This window comes from Lithobates pipiens, unplaced genomic scaffold (assembly GCF_037356315.1).
Source record: "Lithobates pipiens isolate NorthernLeopardFrog02 unplaced genomic scaffold, aLitPip1_a1.2 Scaffold_8, whole genome shotgun sequence".
NCBI lineage: Eukaryota > Metazoa > Chordata > Amphibia > Anura > Ranidae > Lithobates > Lithobates pipiens.
The window spans coordinates 550155829-550170646 of record NW_027507903.1 but is presented as its reverse complement, the minus strand read 5'-3'; the positions used below and the strand labels follow the sequence as shown (position 1 = coordinate 550170646).

General features: G+C 40.9%; 1 protein-coding gene across 7 annotated transcripts in view; it reads right to left on the bottom strand.

Annotated features, from left to right (window-relative positions):
• Window positions 1-14818, bottom strand: part of SORBS3 (sorbin and SH3 domain containing 3) — an 88898-nt gene that overhangs the window by 70705 nt on the left and 3375 nt on the right. For all 7 annotated transcript variants that reach the window (XM_077469854.1, XM_077469850.1, XM_077469848.1 and 4 more), the window contains exons 2-7: window positions 14677-14787; window positions 11502-11660; window positions 6470-6530; window positions 6311-6389; window positions 5573-6137; window positions 4322-4414 (exon numbers count right to left, since the gene is read on the bottom strand). In XM_077469854.1, coding sequence (XP_077325980.1) covers window positions 4322-4414; window positions 5573-6137; window positions 6311-6389; window positions 6470-6530; window positions 11502-11660; window positions 14677-14787 — 1068 coding nt within the window. The remainder of the gene's footprint in view (window positions 1-4321; window positions 4415-5572; window positions 6138-6310; window positions 6390-6469; window positions 6531-11501; window positions 11661-14676; window positions 14788-14818) is intronic.

The window sequence follows — 14818 nt, the reverse complement described above, 5'->3', positions numbered from 1 at the left end:
ACACACAATAAAACATGTCGCAAAGACAGAACAGAGCTTGTGCATGGGAAAGGACTTGGCCTAAGCCCCTGTACACACGGTCGGACATTCTGCCAACCAAATCCGTTGGATTTTGTCCGACGGATTGTGTCCAAAACTGTTGCATACACACGGGCGGACCAAGTTGTCGGAAAATCCGATCGTTCAGAACGTGATGACGTTATTTCGTTACGATGGGACTACGTTCAGGCTAGTAGCCAATAGCTTTGGTGTAGGAATTTGATCTGAGCATGCGTGGCACTTGGTCCGATCAAAATTCTCTACACATGATCGGAGTATGTCTGATCGGACCAGTTTGTCGGAAAATATTTCCCACAAGTTGGAAAATTGGGTCCGACGGATATTCCGATGGAAACAGTTCAATGCATACCACACACAGTCGGATTATCCGACAAAACGGTCCGATAGGACACATTCCGTCGGAATCTCTGACCGTGTGTACAAGGGCTCAGACAAGTGATCCAGGAGCTGGAAATAAAGTTCAGTACAACCAGCCTGTGAGGGTTTGTTCATGAGATCATAGCCAGCAGCTTAAGCCACCAGCAGAGATCATTGTACTCTGATGTTGGGGAAACCAGTCAGAATACAGCACAGTGAGAGGAATTCCCCCCACTGCCTGTGTTGATGTGGGAATTAAGAGATTTTCTTTCCTTCAACCTGCGGAAGGAAAGAAAAATGCATAATCTATGGCCAGTCTAGTGAAAGTGAACAATTTCCATGACCTACGGGGGGAGCAGGCAAACAATTTGCTTTTCATCTAAGAACAATAAAGTCTGTACAAAAGTGCAGTGAGTCAGATGAAAACACATCACATCATCCGCTCTGATGTGTTTCCTTGTCAAAACATAGTAACTACATAATATGAGCAGCCTAGCTCTCTTCACAAAAGTTGATTGAAATAATGGATAGAGCTAGTAAGCACGCAAGGCCTTATGTATAAAAAGTGTGCCAATCAGAACAACTCTTGTCCATTAAAACCAACTAGCTTCCAATTTATTTTTGCAGGGGAGAATTGAAAGTGGAACACAGACTTCAATTACGGTAGTTGCTAGGGCTGCAAAAATGTTCTTGTTAATACACTTGCATACAAACTGCTGTATTCTAACAGTGGAGAAACCTGTGGTTGAAGGAAAGAAAATTGCATAATTTTTGATCAGCTTTAGTCTTCCATAAGAGGGCTCCCCCAGCAAAGCCTTCAACCAAATCGCTTTCCAAGTATTAGTCATGGGGAATTTCTGGGGTGATGATGCAAAAAAGGTAATTTCCAACATCTCAGGGATGTGTGGTTTTTTTGCTACCTTGTTTCCCCAAAAATAAGACCTACCCCGAAAATAAGACCTAGCGTTATTTTCCAGGAGGGCTGGAAAATAAGCCCTAGTTTAAAATGCTTGTAAAATCCTATAATCCACTCCATTACAGTAGTATATAATGTACAATGTGTGTGTTTCTGTAATATAATTGCTGGGAAGAGAGCTCCGACGGGTCACAGAAGAACAGAGCGGCGCTATAATTATATTACAGAAACACACACATTGTACATTAGATACCACTGTAATAGAGTGGATTATAGGGTTTTAAAAGCATTTTAACTCAGTTCACACTGGGGATACCTGTCAGGCAAGGAGAGAGAGGGGGAGAGAAGACAGCACATTACATAGTAAGACCTACCCCGAAAATAAGCCCTACTGTGTCTTTTGTTGCTGAAATTTATTTAAGACCCAGGCTTTTTTGGGGGAAACACTGTAGCAGTGCTGCAGATTTTGAACTTTCCATAGGCACACCGCCATCTAGCGGCAAAGGGAAGAAAATTCTATTTGGTGGGAAGCAGGAGCTGCTGTGATTCATTTGTATTTGTATGACTCGGAGCAGACCGAAGTGAAGTGGACAGGAGGAGAGGGAATCTTACCGGCATTTCACTATATTTTATAACATTTCTAAACCTCGGGGAATGTTAGAGCCATGCTGACCCCAAAAACATTGAGTGATTTCAAACAGGGTGGGTTTTTTCTCTAAATTAAATAAAAAAGTGCTTACCAGAGTTCTTCTTTAATGGTCAGATTTAACTTTGTATAAAATTTTGGCAAATTCCATTTCCCATCTTCCAAAGCTAAACAGTACTAACTCCTACCCCTATCTAAAATCTCTTCAGTGCTGGCCACACCTACACATTAAAGCTGGCCATACACATAGTAGATTTTGAATTAACATTTGTACAAAAATTCTCAGTACATTTGAAGACTTTGAATAAATGGACTTTCCCAAACAAAAAACACACCAAGAAATGTGTTCATTTGCAAAATAAATAAGATCCATCCCGTTCCTTTGAATTTTTTAATGATTAGAAAATTGAACAGGCATTTCTAAAACAAATGGTGGCTCTGAAGAAGAAGGTCGTCCTTCGAAACACGTCAGCCAGCAGGGTCCCATTTAGGACTCCCTACCTTGGTCTGGTAGTCCAAGCAATATGTGAGAGACTAGCCACCCATGTGGCTTGATGATCGAGTTTACAAGTTTATGTTTGTTTTTTGGTTTTATCAGATATTTTTTATAGATTTGTTGGATAATGCACTAGGCAGTGCGCCCTCTCTCTTTTTTCTTATATTCCTACAGTGATAGCATTGCATTGGTTTGTTGTCCCCTGAAATTGTCATTTGACTTTATAAGATGTGTAATATTTGCAATATGTGTTGCCAAATTAATCAATAGATAAAACATTGTTATTTATTGTTGCCCCTCTTGAAGAGGAAGTAAACCCTCTTTTTTCCCCTGCAAAGTAAATGCATAATGGGCTAGTGTGCATCGCATTATGTTTCACTTGCCTGCAAACGAAGCCCGCGATATCCGCATCCATCTTCAACCCTCTTCCTTCCGGGGCCGTGGACTCCGGCTCTGTGACTGGCCAGAGTCGTGTGACGTCCCTCCAGAGAATGCGTGCGGGAGCTGCCGGTCACGGCACAGGCCCTTTAGAAAGGCATGTCGTGCCCTTTCTTCAATGCGCGTGTGCCGGTGACGTCACCAGCGCAAGCGTATATGGTAAATATCTTCTAAACCGTGCAGGTTTAGGAGATATTTCCAGTACCTACAGGTAAGCCTTAATATAGGCTTAGCTGTAGGTAAGAGTGGTGTGACTAGGTTCACAACCACTTTAAGCTGGTTATACACTTGCAGATTTTTAATGAACATTCATATGAACAATTGTATGAAAATTTTTATCAAAATTTCCAGTACATTTGATGGCTTGATGAATGTCGTTTTGGAACAAATTCACTTTTCCCAAATGAAAACTACATACACAATGTTTTCTTTCTGAAAGCTTTCCATCCAGCTCCTTCAGATGTTCTCATCACTACAGTCAAAAACAAATTTCAAATTTGACCCCAGTAATGGTTAGAATATTGAACAAATGTTCTTAAAATTTAACATTTCAAACAAAATTCTTTTAGTGTTAAACTGGCTACAAAACAAACAAATTCCTCCATCCACACAAACAAGGTAGATGGAGGAATCCCCCACCGGGAGATTATATTCTGACAGCGGCACCCACTGCTATCAGAACACACTGGTCACAAAAGCAGCCACTGATCGAGATAAGTTTTCCAATGTTTCCCTTCGGCAGAAGATGATCATATGATCAACTTCTGTCAAGTAAGGATGGCAATACACTGATAGAAATTCATATGGTCTCCTCTGAAACAGTCAAATTTTGATCAGTGTATGGCCAGCCTTAGGCCGCTTACACACGGGCAGATTGTCTGCCCAACTTAGTCCGCTGAACCGTGTTTCAGCGGACAATCCGCTCGTGTGTGGGCTTCAGCGGACTTTTTCAGCGGACAGTCTGACGGACTAAGTCTTTCGGAATTTCCGTAATTTTGTCCGTCCAAACTTGGTTTTGTCCGTCCAAACTTGGTTTTGTCCGTCCAAACTTTCAGCGGACAGTCCGCTCGTGTGTAGGCAAGTTGGACGGACTAAGTATGGCGCATGCTCAGAAAGGATTTACACGGCCGAAGGTTGCACTGCTGTGTATTGGACGTCGTTTTTCTAGTCCCGTCGTACGTGCTGTACACGTCATCGCGCAAGCTTTCAGCGGACTGTCTGTTCATCGTGTGTGGTCAAGTCCGTTCATTCAAATGTTGGACGGACTGTCTGTCGGATTGTCTGACGAACTTAGTTGGGCAGACAATCCGCCCGTGTGTACGCGGCCTTAGTCTGCTGGGAGTTTGGCTTATCAGGATCAGAGTTCCAAATATAACAGATATGGTTGTGTACTTGTTCATTTTCTCACCTCACACAGTTCTAGACTCTCTGTGCGTTTCCGGGCCTGTAGATCTCTGTCCAGTTCCTCTGTGAACTCACGCAGCTCTGTCTCCAGCTGATCCTGTCATGTAATGAAGGGACACAAATGCTTGTATGATATATTTACATAAACAATATTTGCTTCACTAGAGTGTATATATATATATATATATATATATATATATATATATATATATAATGCAGTGAATTTTTGCAAACTCATGCACATTTCCCCATGTTTTATCTATTCAGATAAAGATCTGCAACACTTGCTGCCAAAAATGCCCTCAGCTACTAGTCAGCTAAGGTGTCAGCCCTGCCCAGTTGACTTCTGCTTAAACTACTCAAACCCTCTCACTCTCCTAATCTCTGCCACATACACACTAATTATTCTGTAGTTTTGTATAAGAACTGGGAGGACTCATTAGACTTGAGATAACACAAGGAGAGTTAACAGGACACAGGACAACTATGAACATGACATGATCAGTGACTATAGAAGTCCAGACTTTACTTTAAAAGTCAGATTTCCAGTCTGAGTTTTCACAGCTGCTACTTAGGAATTGCTAGATATTGGAAAGAGAGGGAAAAATAAAGAGTGTACGTCAGTCTCTATATACACGTAAAACATCAGCTATTGGATAGCAAGAGCAATGGCACGGTTAACCTTAAATAAAACACTCTACTGTTGAAAAACTCAGCTCTAAACCTGTACTGTAACATCACATCTGTTCAAAGGGAATATGTTTTTTTTGGTTTGGATAGTGAATGGTTAAAACCCCTGTCAGGTATTTTGGTGCCTGTTTCCCTTTAGGGCAATATTTTTTCACTTCATGTTCCACAGAAGAAAGAGAGGTGAAAGGGAGGGGAAATGCTCTTTTTGTCGGTTATCACCAGAGCATATATCCCAACTGGAAGATTTAGATAAGAATTATTCTGTTCCAACTGCAAATTTTGGATTTCTTCCCATTACCATGGTCACTAGGACTAATAAAGAGTAAATCTCCCCAGCAGAAGCACAGACAACAATAAAAAAAAAAAAAAAAAACTAGTGGATTTAACACTTTCCTACTCTTCAAAACTTTAAAAAAACTAAAGTTTTTCATTAGTCTAAACCAAAATTCACCCTAAATAGGTGAATGTATGTTCTGCCAATACATTGGTCACAAAATATCTTGTTCCATAATATCTGGAACACACATCATATTCCAGACTTTTCACACATCCAGTCACCACTTACCAACACTTTAGAGGATTTCATTTGATCTCTGGATGTGGGACTTAAAGGACTTCTGGCCGAAGAGTTGACTCCTAAAGTGAAGTACTTGATCTTCTCTGTGGGGCTTTTTGGTGAAGATGTCTCCCTGTTTGTAAGGAGTGATTGAGTAGGAGAAAAGTCAGAGACTTTCGAAGTGTATAATGGCCTAAAAGAGTCTGAATTAGGCAAAGTAGGTTCTGGAGTTTGCTTTTGGTTGGCATTGGCCTGTACTTGTTGAGGCTGTTTGGAGGTAGAGATTGTTGAGGAATATGTACCAGTGGAGCAACGTGTAAATGGTGACTCTTCAGACCTTCTAGGTGGAGATTGTTGTTCTGATGGTTTATTTAATAAGTGATGAGAATATCCAGTGGCATGTAACAAGTTTGATGAAGGGACTACAGATGTCTGAACATTGGAGGTTACGCTTATCTTGCTGGGTGACTCACTGACAGTAGGTTTCAGTTTTATATGCAGGTGGCTGGTTTCTTTATTTCTTCTGCATTGCTCATCCTGATCTGGCTCATTTTGTGGATCTTTATTTAGATATCTGTAGAGAAGAAAAATTATATATATTGAATAATAAACTATAAATGTAAATTTAGTGATCCAGTCATGTAGTATAATTAGGCTGTAAAACGTTGCTGTATCTGAACCCTAGAAAAAAGAAAAGCGTATCAATAAAATGCTGTTATGGAGTGACAGAGTTAATTCAATATTTACCTAGAAACTGTTTTCACATGGTGGGTCCGTGATCTGTCTTCAGCCTGGATGGACCCCTCACTGTCACTGTCTTCAGCATCTGAAGAAAAAATAGTTTCATACTGATCTTTATGGAGATTTATATTTTATATTGAGTTATTTAGTGTTAGTGATACTTACCTGACAGGGGATGGAGAATTCTAAACATGTTCTTGTACCATTCTCGGGGTTTGTCCACACTCTGGAAAAACAAATATAATCAGGTGAGGTTAATGCCCATGCTGACCCCCTACATGTTTTATAGAATTGCAGGTGCTATCTGAAATACAGTTATATTACAGGACATGCTGGACAAAAGCCTAAGACAAGAAACTGTCAGTACAAGCAAAACTATTATTTCAGTGTTTGCCAGATGCTGGAGAGGTAAATCACCTAATACAGCGGTCATTTCATCTCATTCTATGGTGAGATCTATGGGCTTTGGTTCCCAGATTGGAACATCTCCTATTGAATTTGCAAAAATCTCTGTTGAAATTGTATTTTTTAATGTTAAAAAATAAAACCAGGTATAGCATATTAGACATAGTTACTTGGCCCATCCAGCTTGGCCCAATGTAACTATGCATATACTATACCTGTGGGATCCCTCTAGATGCTAAAAATCACTGTAGTAGACACTGCTATAACAGTGATCTCCATCAGCTTCTGGGTCCTGTGCCAAGAGGCTGCATTTCTGAACACAGGAAATCAGTTGCGTGGAACGGGCACCATTCACAGAATGCTAGTCATAGTTCTCAATGAATGCTGAGCATTCTCTGATTGGATGAGGTGGAAAGGAGAGACAGTGATGTCACACTTTCCACCATGTCCACTCAGAGCATCCTTTGCGTTCATTGAGAAAATGTTTCTTCTAGGAAGGTGCCACCTGGCAAAAGGTTTGTCACCTTGTCTCATGGTAAGACAAGCTGATGGCTATTGAGGTATTTAGGCGATACATATATTGGCTTATATATATTGTTTGGACATTTGTTGTCTTGTATTTATCTGGGACATTTATGGATGTATATCTTAGGACTCCTACTCATGGATATTCAGTCTTCTAAGCTGCATACTCAGTTCTTTTAGGCATGGTGCACAAATGTGTCCTCCAAAATGACAATAATGTCTGGAAGGGGGATGGGTCACTGGAAGGCATCTATACTCATGGATACTACAATCAGTTCTCAATAAACCTTGCATATTAGATGCAGCTAAGGTGAATTTAGCACTGATAACATTTTGAGTAGTGTCACATGAATCAATCAGCAAAATCTATGGTCTCTGAACACCGTGGACCAATGCATATGGAGGTATTGGAAAAACAAGCACCAAAGAGTCCTTGTCCATTGCAGGAATACAGTACTTTAGAACTCCAAACCATTATTGTAAAGTGATTTGCTTTTTATATTGTATAGCGACTTGACAATAGCTTGAAATCTTGGCTAATATTTAGCTCCACCTATTTCCTATGACAGCGACCTGTAAGCAGTACAGTAACACCTTTGTTTGAGAGTAACTTGGTTTGAGAGTACTTTGCAAGACAAGCAAAATTTTTAAATAAATGTTGACTTGATATACAAGCGATGTCTTGATATACAAGTAGCGTCATGTCACAACTCAGTGTAAAAGAGAAGAGAGGAGCCTCTAAGTGTAGCAATATGGTTACATTTAATGAAGGTACAACATTTAGCAACATATTGCTACACTTAGAGGAGCCTCTCTTCTCTTTTATATTCTGTAGCTCCTGCTGGATTTTTCCTCTAATCCCCTTCCATTTGATGATGGACATTTTATGGTCACACAAACCGGTCACATTGCTATAATCTTTTTATATGGACTACAAACTGAAGGACCTATGAATAAATGGTTGTGGAACAAATCAATTTAGTTTCCATTATTTCTTATGGGGAAATTTGCTTCGATATACAAGTGCTTGGGATTACAAGCATGTTTCTGGAAAGCATTATGCTATTCTTCTCTTCAGGACAAGGGGGTCTCACAGCTTTTTAGAACACCAGTGACCAAGGCTGGCCATATATATATATATATATATATATATATATATATATATATATATATATATATATATATATATAGTTACATAGTTGGTGAGGTTGAAAAAAGACACAAGTCCATCAAGTCCAACCCGTGTGTGTGCTTTTATGTCAGTATTACATTGTATATCCCTGTATGTTAAGGTCGTTTAGGTGCTCATCTAATAGTTTTTTGAAATTATATATGCTCCCTGCTGAAACCGCTGCTTGCGGAAGAGAATTCCACATTCTTACCTCTCATACAGTAAAGAACCCTCTACGTAGTTTGAGGTTAAGCTGCCTCTCTTCTCATTTTAGTGAATAGCAACGCGTCTTTTAAATTTCCCTTTCGAAGAAAAGTTTTATCCCTATTGTGGGGTCACCAGTACAGAATTTGTATAGTGAAATCATATCCCATCTCAAGCGTCTCTTCTCCATAGAGAATAAGTTCAATGCTCATAATCTTTCCTCATAACGAAGGTCCTCCAGTCCCTTTATCAGCTTTGTTGCCCTTCTCTAGACTCCCTTCAGTTCCAGCACATTCTTCCTGAGGACTGGTGCCCAGATCTGGACGGCATACTCCAGGTGCGGTCGGACCAGAGTCTTGTAGAGTGGGAGAATTATAGTTTTATCTCTGGAGTTAATCCCTTTTTTAATGCATGCTATGCCATACAATCGTCTCATACCATTTTCATTTAGATTTACCAAAACCATATAATTTGCAGTCAAACCTAAACACTTTTAATTTGTATGCAATCAGGCAGGCTCTTGCACTACATAATTGAAGGTAAATCTGTAGAAAATTGTATAATTGTCACATAGCCAAACAGAAAGTCAGAGGAAATCCCTGCAAGTTAAGGAAATTTCTTGGGGACACTAGCTTTGGTGACCTGGGGGTCACCAAGAAATTCCCTTAATCTGCAGGGATTTCCTCTTACTTCCTGTTTGGCTATGGGACAGGAAGTGAAGGGAAATCTCTGCAATGAAACAAAGATGGGGGAAAAAAATCGGACAGGGGTTATATTTATCCCTTACTCCCTTAATCCAAAATGAAAAAAAAGTTTTGCCTATAGTTCTACTTTAACCACTTCCCGACCAGCGCACGACGATGTACGTCGACAGAATGGCACGGGCAGGCATATTGGCGTACAGGTACGTCCAATATTCAATGCCGCCCTGCCATCGGGAGCGTGCCGCCGGTGGCGCGCTACCACGCTGGTCGGGACCCCGTGAGTCCGGTCCCGGGACCCGTGGACTCGATCGCCGCGGGCATCCCCGTGATCGTCTCACGGAGCGGCCGAATGGAGGAAATGCCGAGTAAACAGCATTTCTCCATTCTGCCTAGCAACTAGTGACGCTGATCTCTGCTCCATGTGATTGGAGCAGAGATCAGTGTTCACTAAATAAAAGCCCAACCCCCCCACAGTTAGTAACACACCCCTAGGAACACTTAACCCCTACACTGCCACCCCTTGGTTAACCCCTTCACTGCCAGTGTCATTTACACAGGAATCACTGCATTTATATAGCAGTGATTACTGTATAAATGACAATGGTCCCAAAAATGTGTAAAAAATGTCCGATGGGTCCCCCACAATGTCGCAGTCACTATAAAAATCGCTGATCGCCGCCATTACTAGTAAAAAAAAAATAATAAAAAATTATTAATAAAAATGCTATAAAACTATCCCTATTTTGTAAACGCTATAACTTTTGCGCAAACCAATCAATAATCGCTTATTGCGATTTTTTTACCAAAAATATGTAGAAGAATACGTATCGGCCTAAACTGAGGGAAAAAAAAGTTTTTTTATATATTTTTGGGGGATATTTATTATAACAAAAAGTCAAAAATAATGCGTTTTTTTCAAAATTGTCGCTCTATTTTTGTTTATAGCGCAAAAAATAAAAACCGCAGGGGTGATCAAATACCACCAAAAGAAAGCTCTATTTGTGGGAAAAAAAGGACGTCAATTTTGTTTGGGAGCCACGTCGCACGACCGCGCAATTGTCAGTTAAAGCGACGCAGTGCCGAATCGCAAAAAGTGGTCTGGTCTTTGACCAGCAAATTGGTCCGGTCTGAAAGTAGTTAAGTAAGGAGATGTTTAACAAAAACAAACAAAAAAATTTCTTGATTGTCCTATGGGAAATACAGCAATTGTAATAATATCAGAAGGAACCTGCAGCTCAAAAGTCATACTCCAGAGTGTAAAATGTAACCTATATTATATCTTTGAAAATAAAAGGCACCTCATAGATTCTCTGCATAGTACCCTATGGTGAACTATAGTCAAATCAGGGACTAATGACTAACCTTTCATCATCTAGAAGAGACTGTAGATATATGATATAAAGAAGAGGGACAGCTAGAGTACAATAATACTCCAGATTATTTCCTTTCATCATTTTTGCCTTATTTCTTTTAGTTTTTGCAATCAAGTCTACAAGAATGATTTTCTTTTTATTTACTCGCCAGAGCTACAATATATTTTTGTCCTAATGCCTAAACCCTGAACTAAAGAAAAAAAAAAACACCCAATATTCTTCGCAAATATATGAGGCGACATCAAAAAGTTTTGTGACTAGTTTTGTAACATGCCAACAGATGGCAGCACAATGCTGCACACATAGTCACAGGGAGTACCGACCTTCATAAGTCAGTGTGCCAAAAGACATCATCCTGTGTACATCGGGAGCTGTGCAACTGGTGCTAATCTGACCATGTGCATTTCCACATCTGCTAATTCATCATGAACAGAAAGTTTTAACAAACGTGAAATTCTGTGTGAAACTGGGCAAATCTGCCACAGAGACATCTGACATGATTCTGCAAGTTTACGGTGATGCTGCAATGAGATGAAGATTCAGCTCAAAGGTTGCCGCTTTAACAGCATTGCAGAGTTCCAGTGAGAATAGCAGAATGTGACCAGTTTCATAAAGAAGACTTCCAGGACACATTCCAGAAGTGACAGGAATGCTGGGAGCGCTGTGTTGCTGGGAAAGGGGACTATTTTGAAGGGGATGGTGTGTAAATGTAAATAATGGTATTGGTTTCATCAGGGGATCTGTGAAAATCAAAAACAGAAATTTGGAATGTACACCATAGGAGTAATTGCCCTTCACACACACTAAACACTCACAGATCTGGACGCGAAGGGCAATCCATCTTCATCTGTAGGTCCAATGCCTTCATAGCGGATCCAGCGCCTCTGTGTACGTGGACTCGGGCTGTCCCAGGTGTCTTCAGAGGTGAGCACCAACGTGGCTTTGTACATATGATCTTCATTATCAGAGATTACCTGTATTTATATTAAAAATGTTATAAACAATTTAGGTCTAATATTCAAGATGGTCTAGCTGTGCTACTGCAGAAGTCCTGGAGAGATGGCGGTGGGAGAAGACGGCACCAGGAGAGATGGCAGTGGGGAAAGATGGCAACGGGGGAGATGGCACCGGGAGAGGCGAAGGCGGGAGAACAGCTCAGAGCTATTAATAAAGGACTTGTCAAAAACCGGCTTTTTTTATTTTTTACTTTTCACTGCTTTTTTGATGAATAGGCAGGGGTACGATGTACCCGATATCCACTCACATGGGGGGGATCTGGGGGCATGACCTGCCGGGCTGCATGCTTGGATAAGGGTCTGGTATGGATTTTGGGGGGGGGGGATTTTGGCATGGTGGTCCCCTCCGAATCCACACTAGACTCGAAGGGCCTGGCATGGACCTGGGGTGGACCCCACGGCATTTTTTTTACAATTTTTTTTTTTTTGCTAGCAATTTTTTTTCTACATTCAGCTATCAGCGGAGAACCATGCTGACAACTGATGACTCATCGGTTGTTAAGGACATGGCGGCCGGCTTCCCAGCCATCTCCTTAGCAACCAGCTATATATAGTCTGTTTAATGAGGAAAATAAAAGGGGTTGAAAAACGAATCTCAATGGATCAGATGTAAGCAGATCTTCCGTTCGGTTTGTCCACTATCGCCCGCATCAAAGGGGCCTAAATAATATTGTTATTCTATAGTGTCTAGCGGAGTTGTCTGTATTAGAAAACCATCTGTATAGAAGTAAAACATTTTTTGCAGGTAAGGCAGTTCACACATACTGTATGTATTTCAACTATACATTTAGGCTACTTTCAAACTGATCTCCTTTTGTTCAGTTCTTCTGTTTAAAAAAAAAACAGAAGAAAAATGCGTCTCTTTAAATCCTATGTAGCTCTTCACACTCACTGGTCAGTTGCGCTTCATTTGCATTTAAAAAAAATCCTGGTTTCTGCATTTTTGGTGCATATTCAGTCAGGTAAATTTATAAATTCATTAAAAATGCACCATGCGGTGTGGTAAATTTAATGCACGCAGCAAAAAAAGTGACAATGACGCATAAGTGTTCTTCATGCAGTTTTGCTGCGAAGCAGTGTAAAAGTACCATTAGTTGTTTGTCTACACTTGCGCTTTATAATTTTTTAGGAATCTGCCAGTAATACAAGCATGCCAGTCTGAGTACCATGTAGGCACCTTGCCACACATACACCTTTAGATGTCTTCTCAAGGAGCCCTGACTCCGAAGGGGCACTAATATACAAAATGTTGACACTTCCCTGGAGTGTTCAAAGACACAGTGACCCTTCTCCAACTTCCTATTGGCTAGCAAGGTAACCCATCATATTGGCCATTAGACCTATAAGCCAATAGAAACAAAGTGTGAGCCAGGAAAGGGCAGGCTTTGGGGTTGATTTATGAAAGGCAAATCCACTTTGCACTGCAAGTGCACTTGGAAGTGCAGTCGCTTTAGATCTGAGGGGAAGATCTGAAATGAGGGGAAGCTCTGCTGATTTTATCATCCAATTATATACAAGCAAAAATGCTGTTTTTTATTTTCCTTGCATGTCCCCCTCAGATATCCAGCAATTGCACTTCCAAGTGCACTTGCAGTGCAAAGTGGATTTGCCTTTAGTAAATAAACCCCATCTTGATATTGCAGGGAAGGGTTGAACTATACACATTAGTGTGGGGCTCCAGCAGATCTGGATTGTCCAATAGGCAACTTAGGCTGGCCATACATTATACAATTTTCTAGTAAAAATTTTATTTAGCTTTACCAAAACCATATAATATGAGGTCAGACTTAAACACTTTCAATTTGTATGCAATCAGACAGGCCTTTGCACTACATAGTTGAAGGTAAATCTAAATCTGAGCAGTATTTTAGCAAATACAATTCATTTTTAAATAGTTAAAAATGACTGTAGTTCCTCCCCAGGCTGAAGCCCAAATTATGTGTTTTGCTACGTGGGCGTTACAGCCAGCATTGAAGCCCTGTTCCCTATACATTCTGCAGCCATACGTGTAATATTGCAGCCCTGTCTGTGCCCCCTCTGCTGCCTTACTTGTACATAAAGCACCAACTTGACTGATCCCAGAACTGCCCACCAGCCACCTGCATGTTCTTGTGAATGACAGTGGCTGTACAGAAGGATCACCATTCACAAAAATACAAACCCACAACAATCCAAGTCAGACAGATACTAGGTAGTACAGTATGTGTTGTGTTGTTGTAGGCTTGTATTTTTATTAATGATGAAGCTCCTCTACAGATGCTGTCATTTACAAGAAAACAAGCTACAGCTTGTAATGGTAGCCAGATAAGGGTGTACACATGCCACAGCTGCAATGCTTTGCGGCCACAGTAAAAATGATCTCTGCCTCTTTCAAGTACATTAGATTGCACCACAACTATGCTGCAAATGCATATAATGCGCGCAGTGCTGTTGCATTTACAGGCCTAGAATAGGGAGTGACATGGCGACATATTGTCTCCTCAATGCCTTTTAAACACCTCTGAAAAGTGATCAGCCACAGATTGCATTTCAGAGTTGTGGCAAGCACTACTGAATTTGTAAACCAAGTCTTATAATTAAATACTTTTAAGGCCTCTTTGACATGTGCATATTTGCCCACACGGAGATGCACAGGTGTTCCATGCATACCCGTGCAGTCAGTCCCATTAATGTCAAGAATACCTGTGCATCCCCATGCGGGGCAAACACAGCCCTCGCACAGGTGTACGCAGTCATATGCCGTGTGAACAAGGCCTAAAGGGATGCAGACACTGAAACGTTCCTCATTAGAACACTGAAAGTGCAACAGGTGGTTATAATGGGTGCAGACCTTCGTATTCAGGAATCAGTCTTGAAAGGACATAGTGGAACAGCTTTTTCTTCCGAACAGGAAAAAGGTAGAACTCTGCTACAAAGTCTGTTAAAATTCTGCAGGAATCCCTAGATTTTCCTGCAGCATAAGGTGTACCCTTACCTGGTGGTCTTCTGTGTAATTGTTGGTGGACCTGCTCTTTCTCTGCAGGTGTGGAGGGATGAAGTCATCCAGTGATAACTGGAGATCTGTCTCTACCCACTGCAGCGCCATCTAGAGGAACAGAGAGCACATATCAACCTGC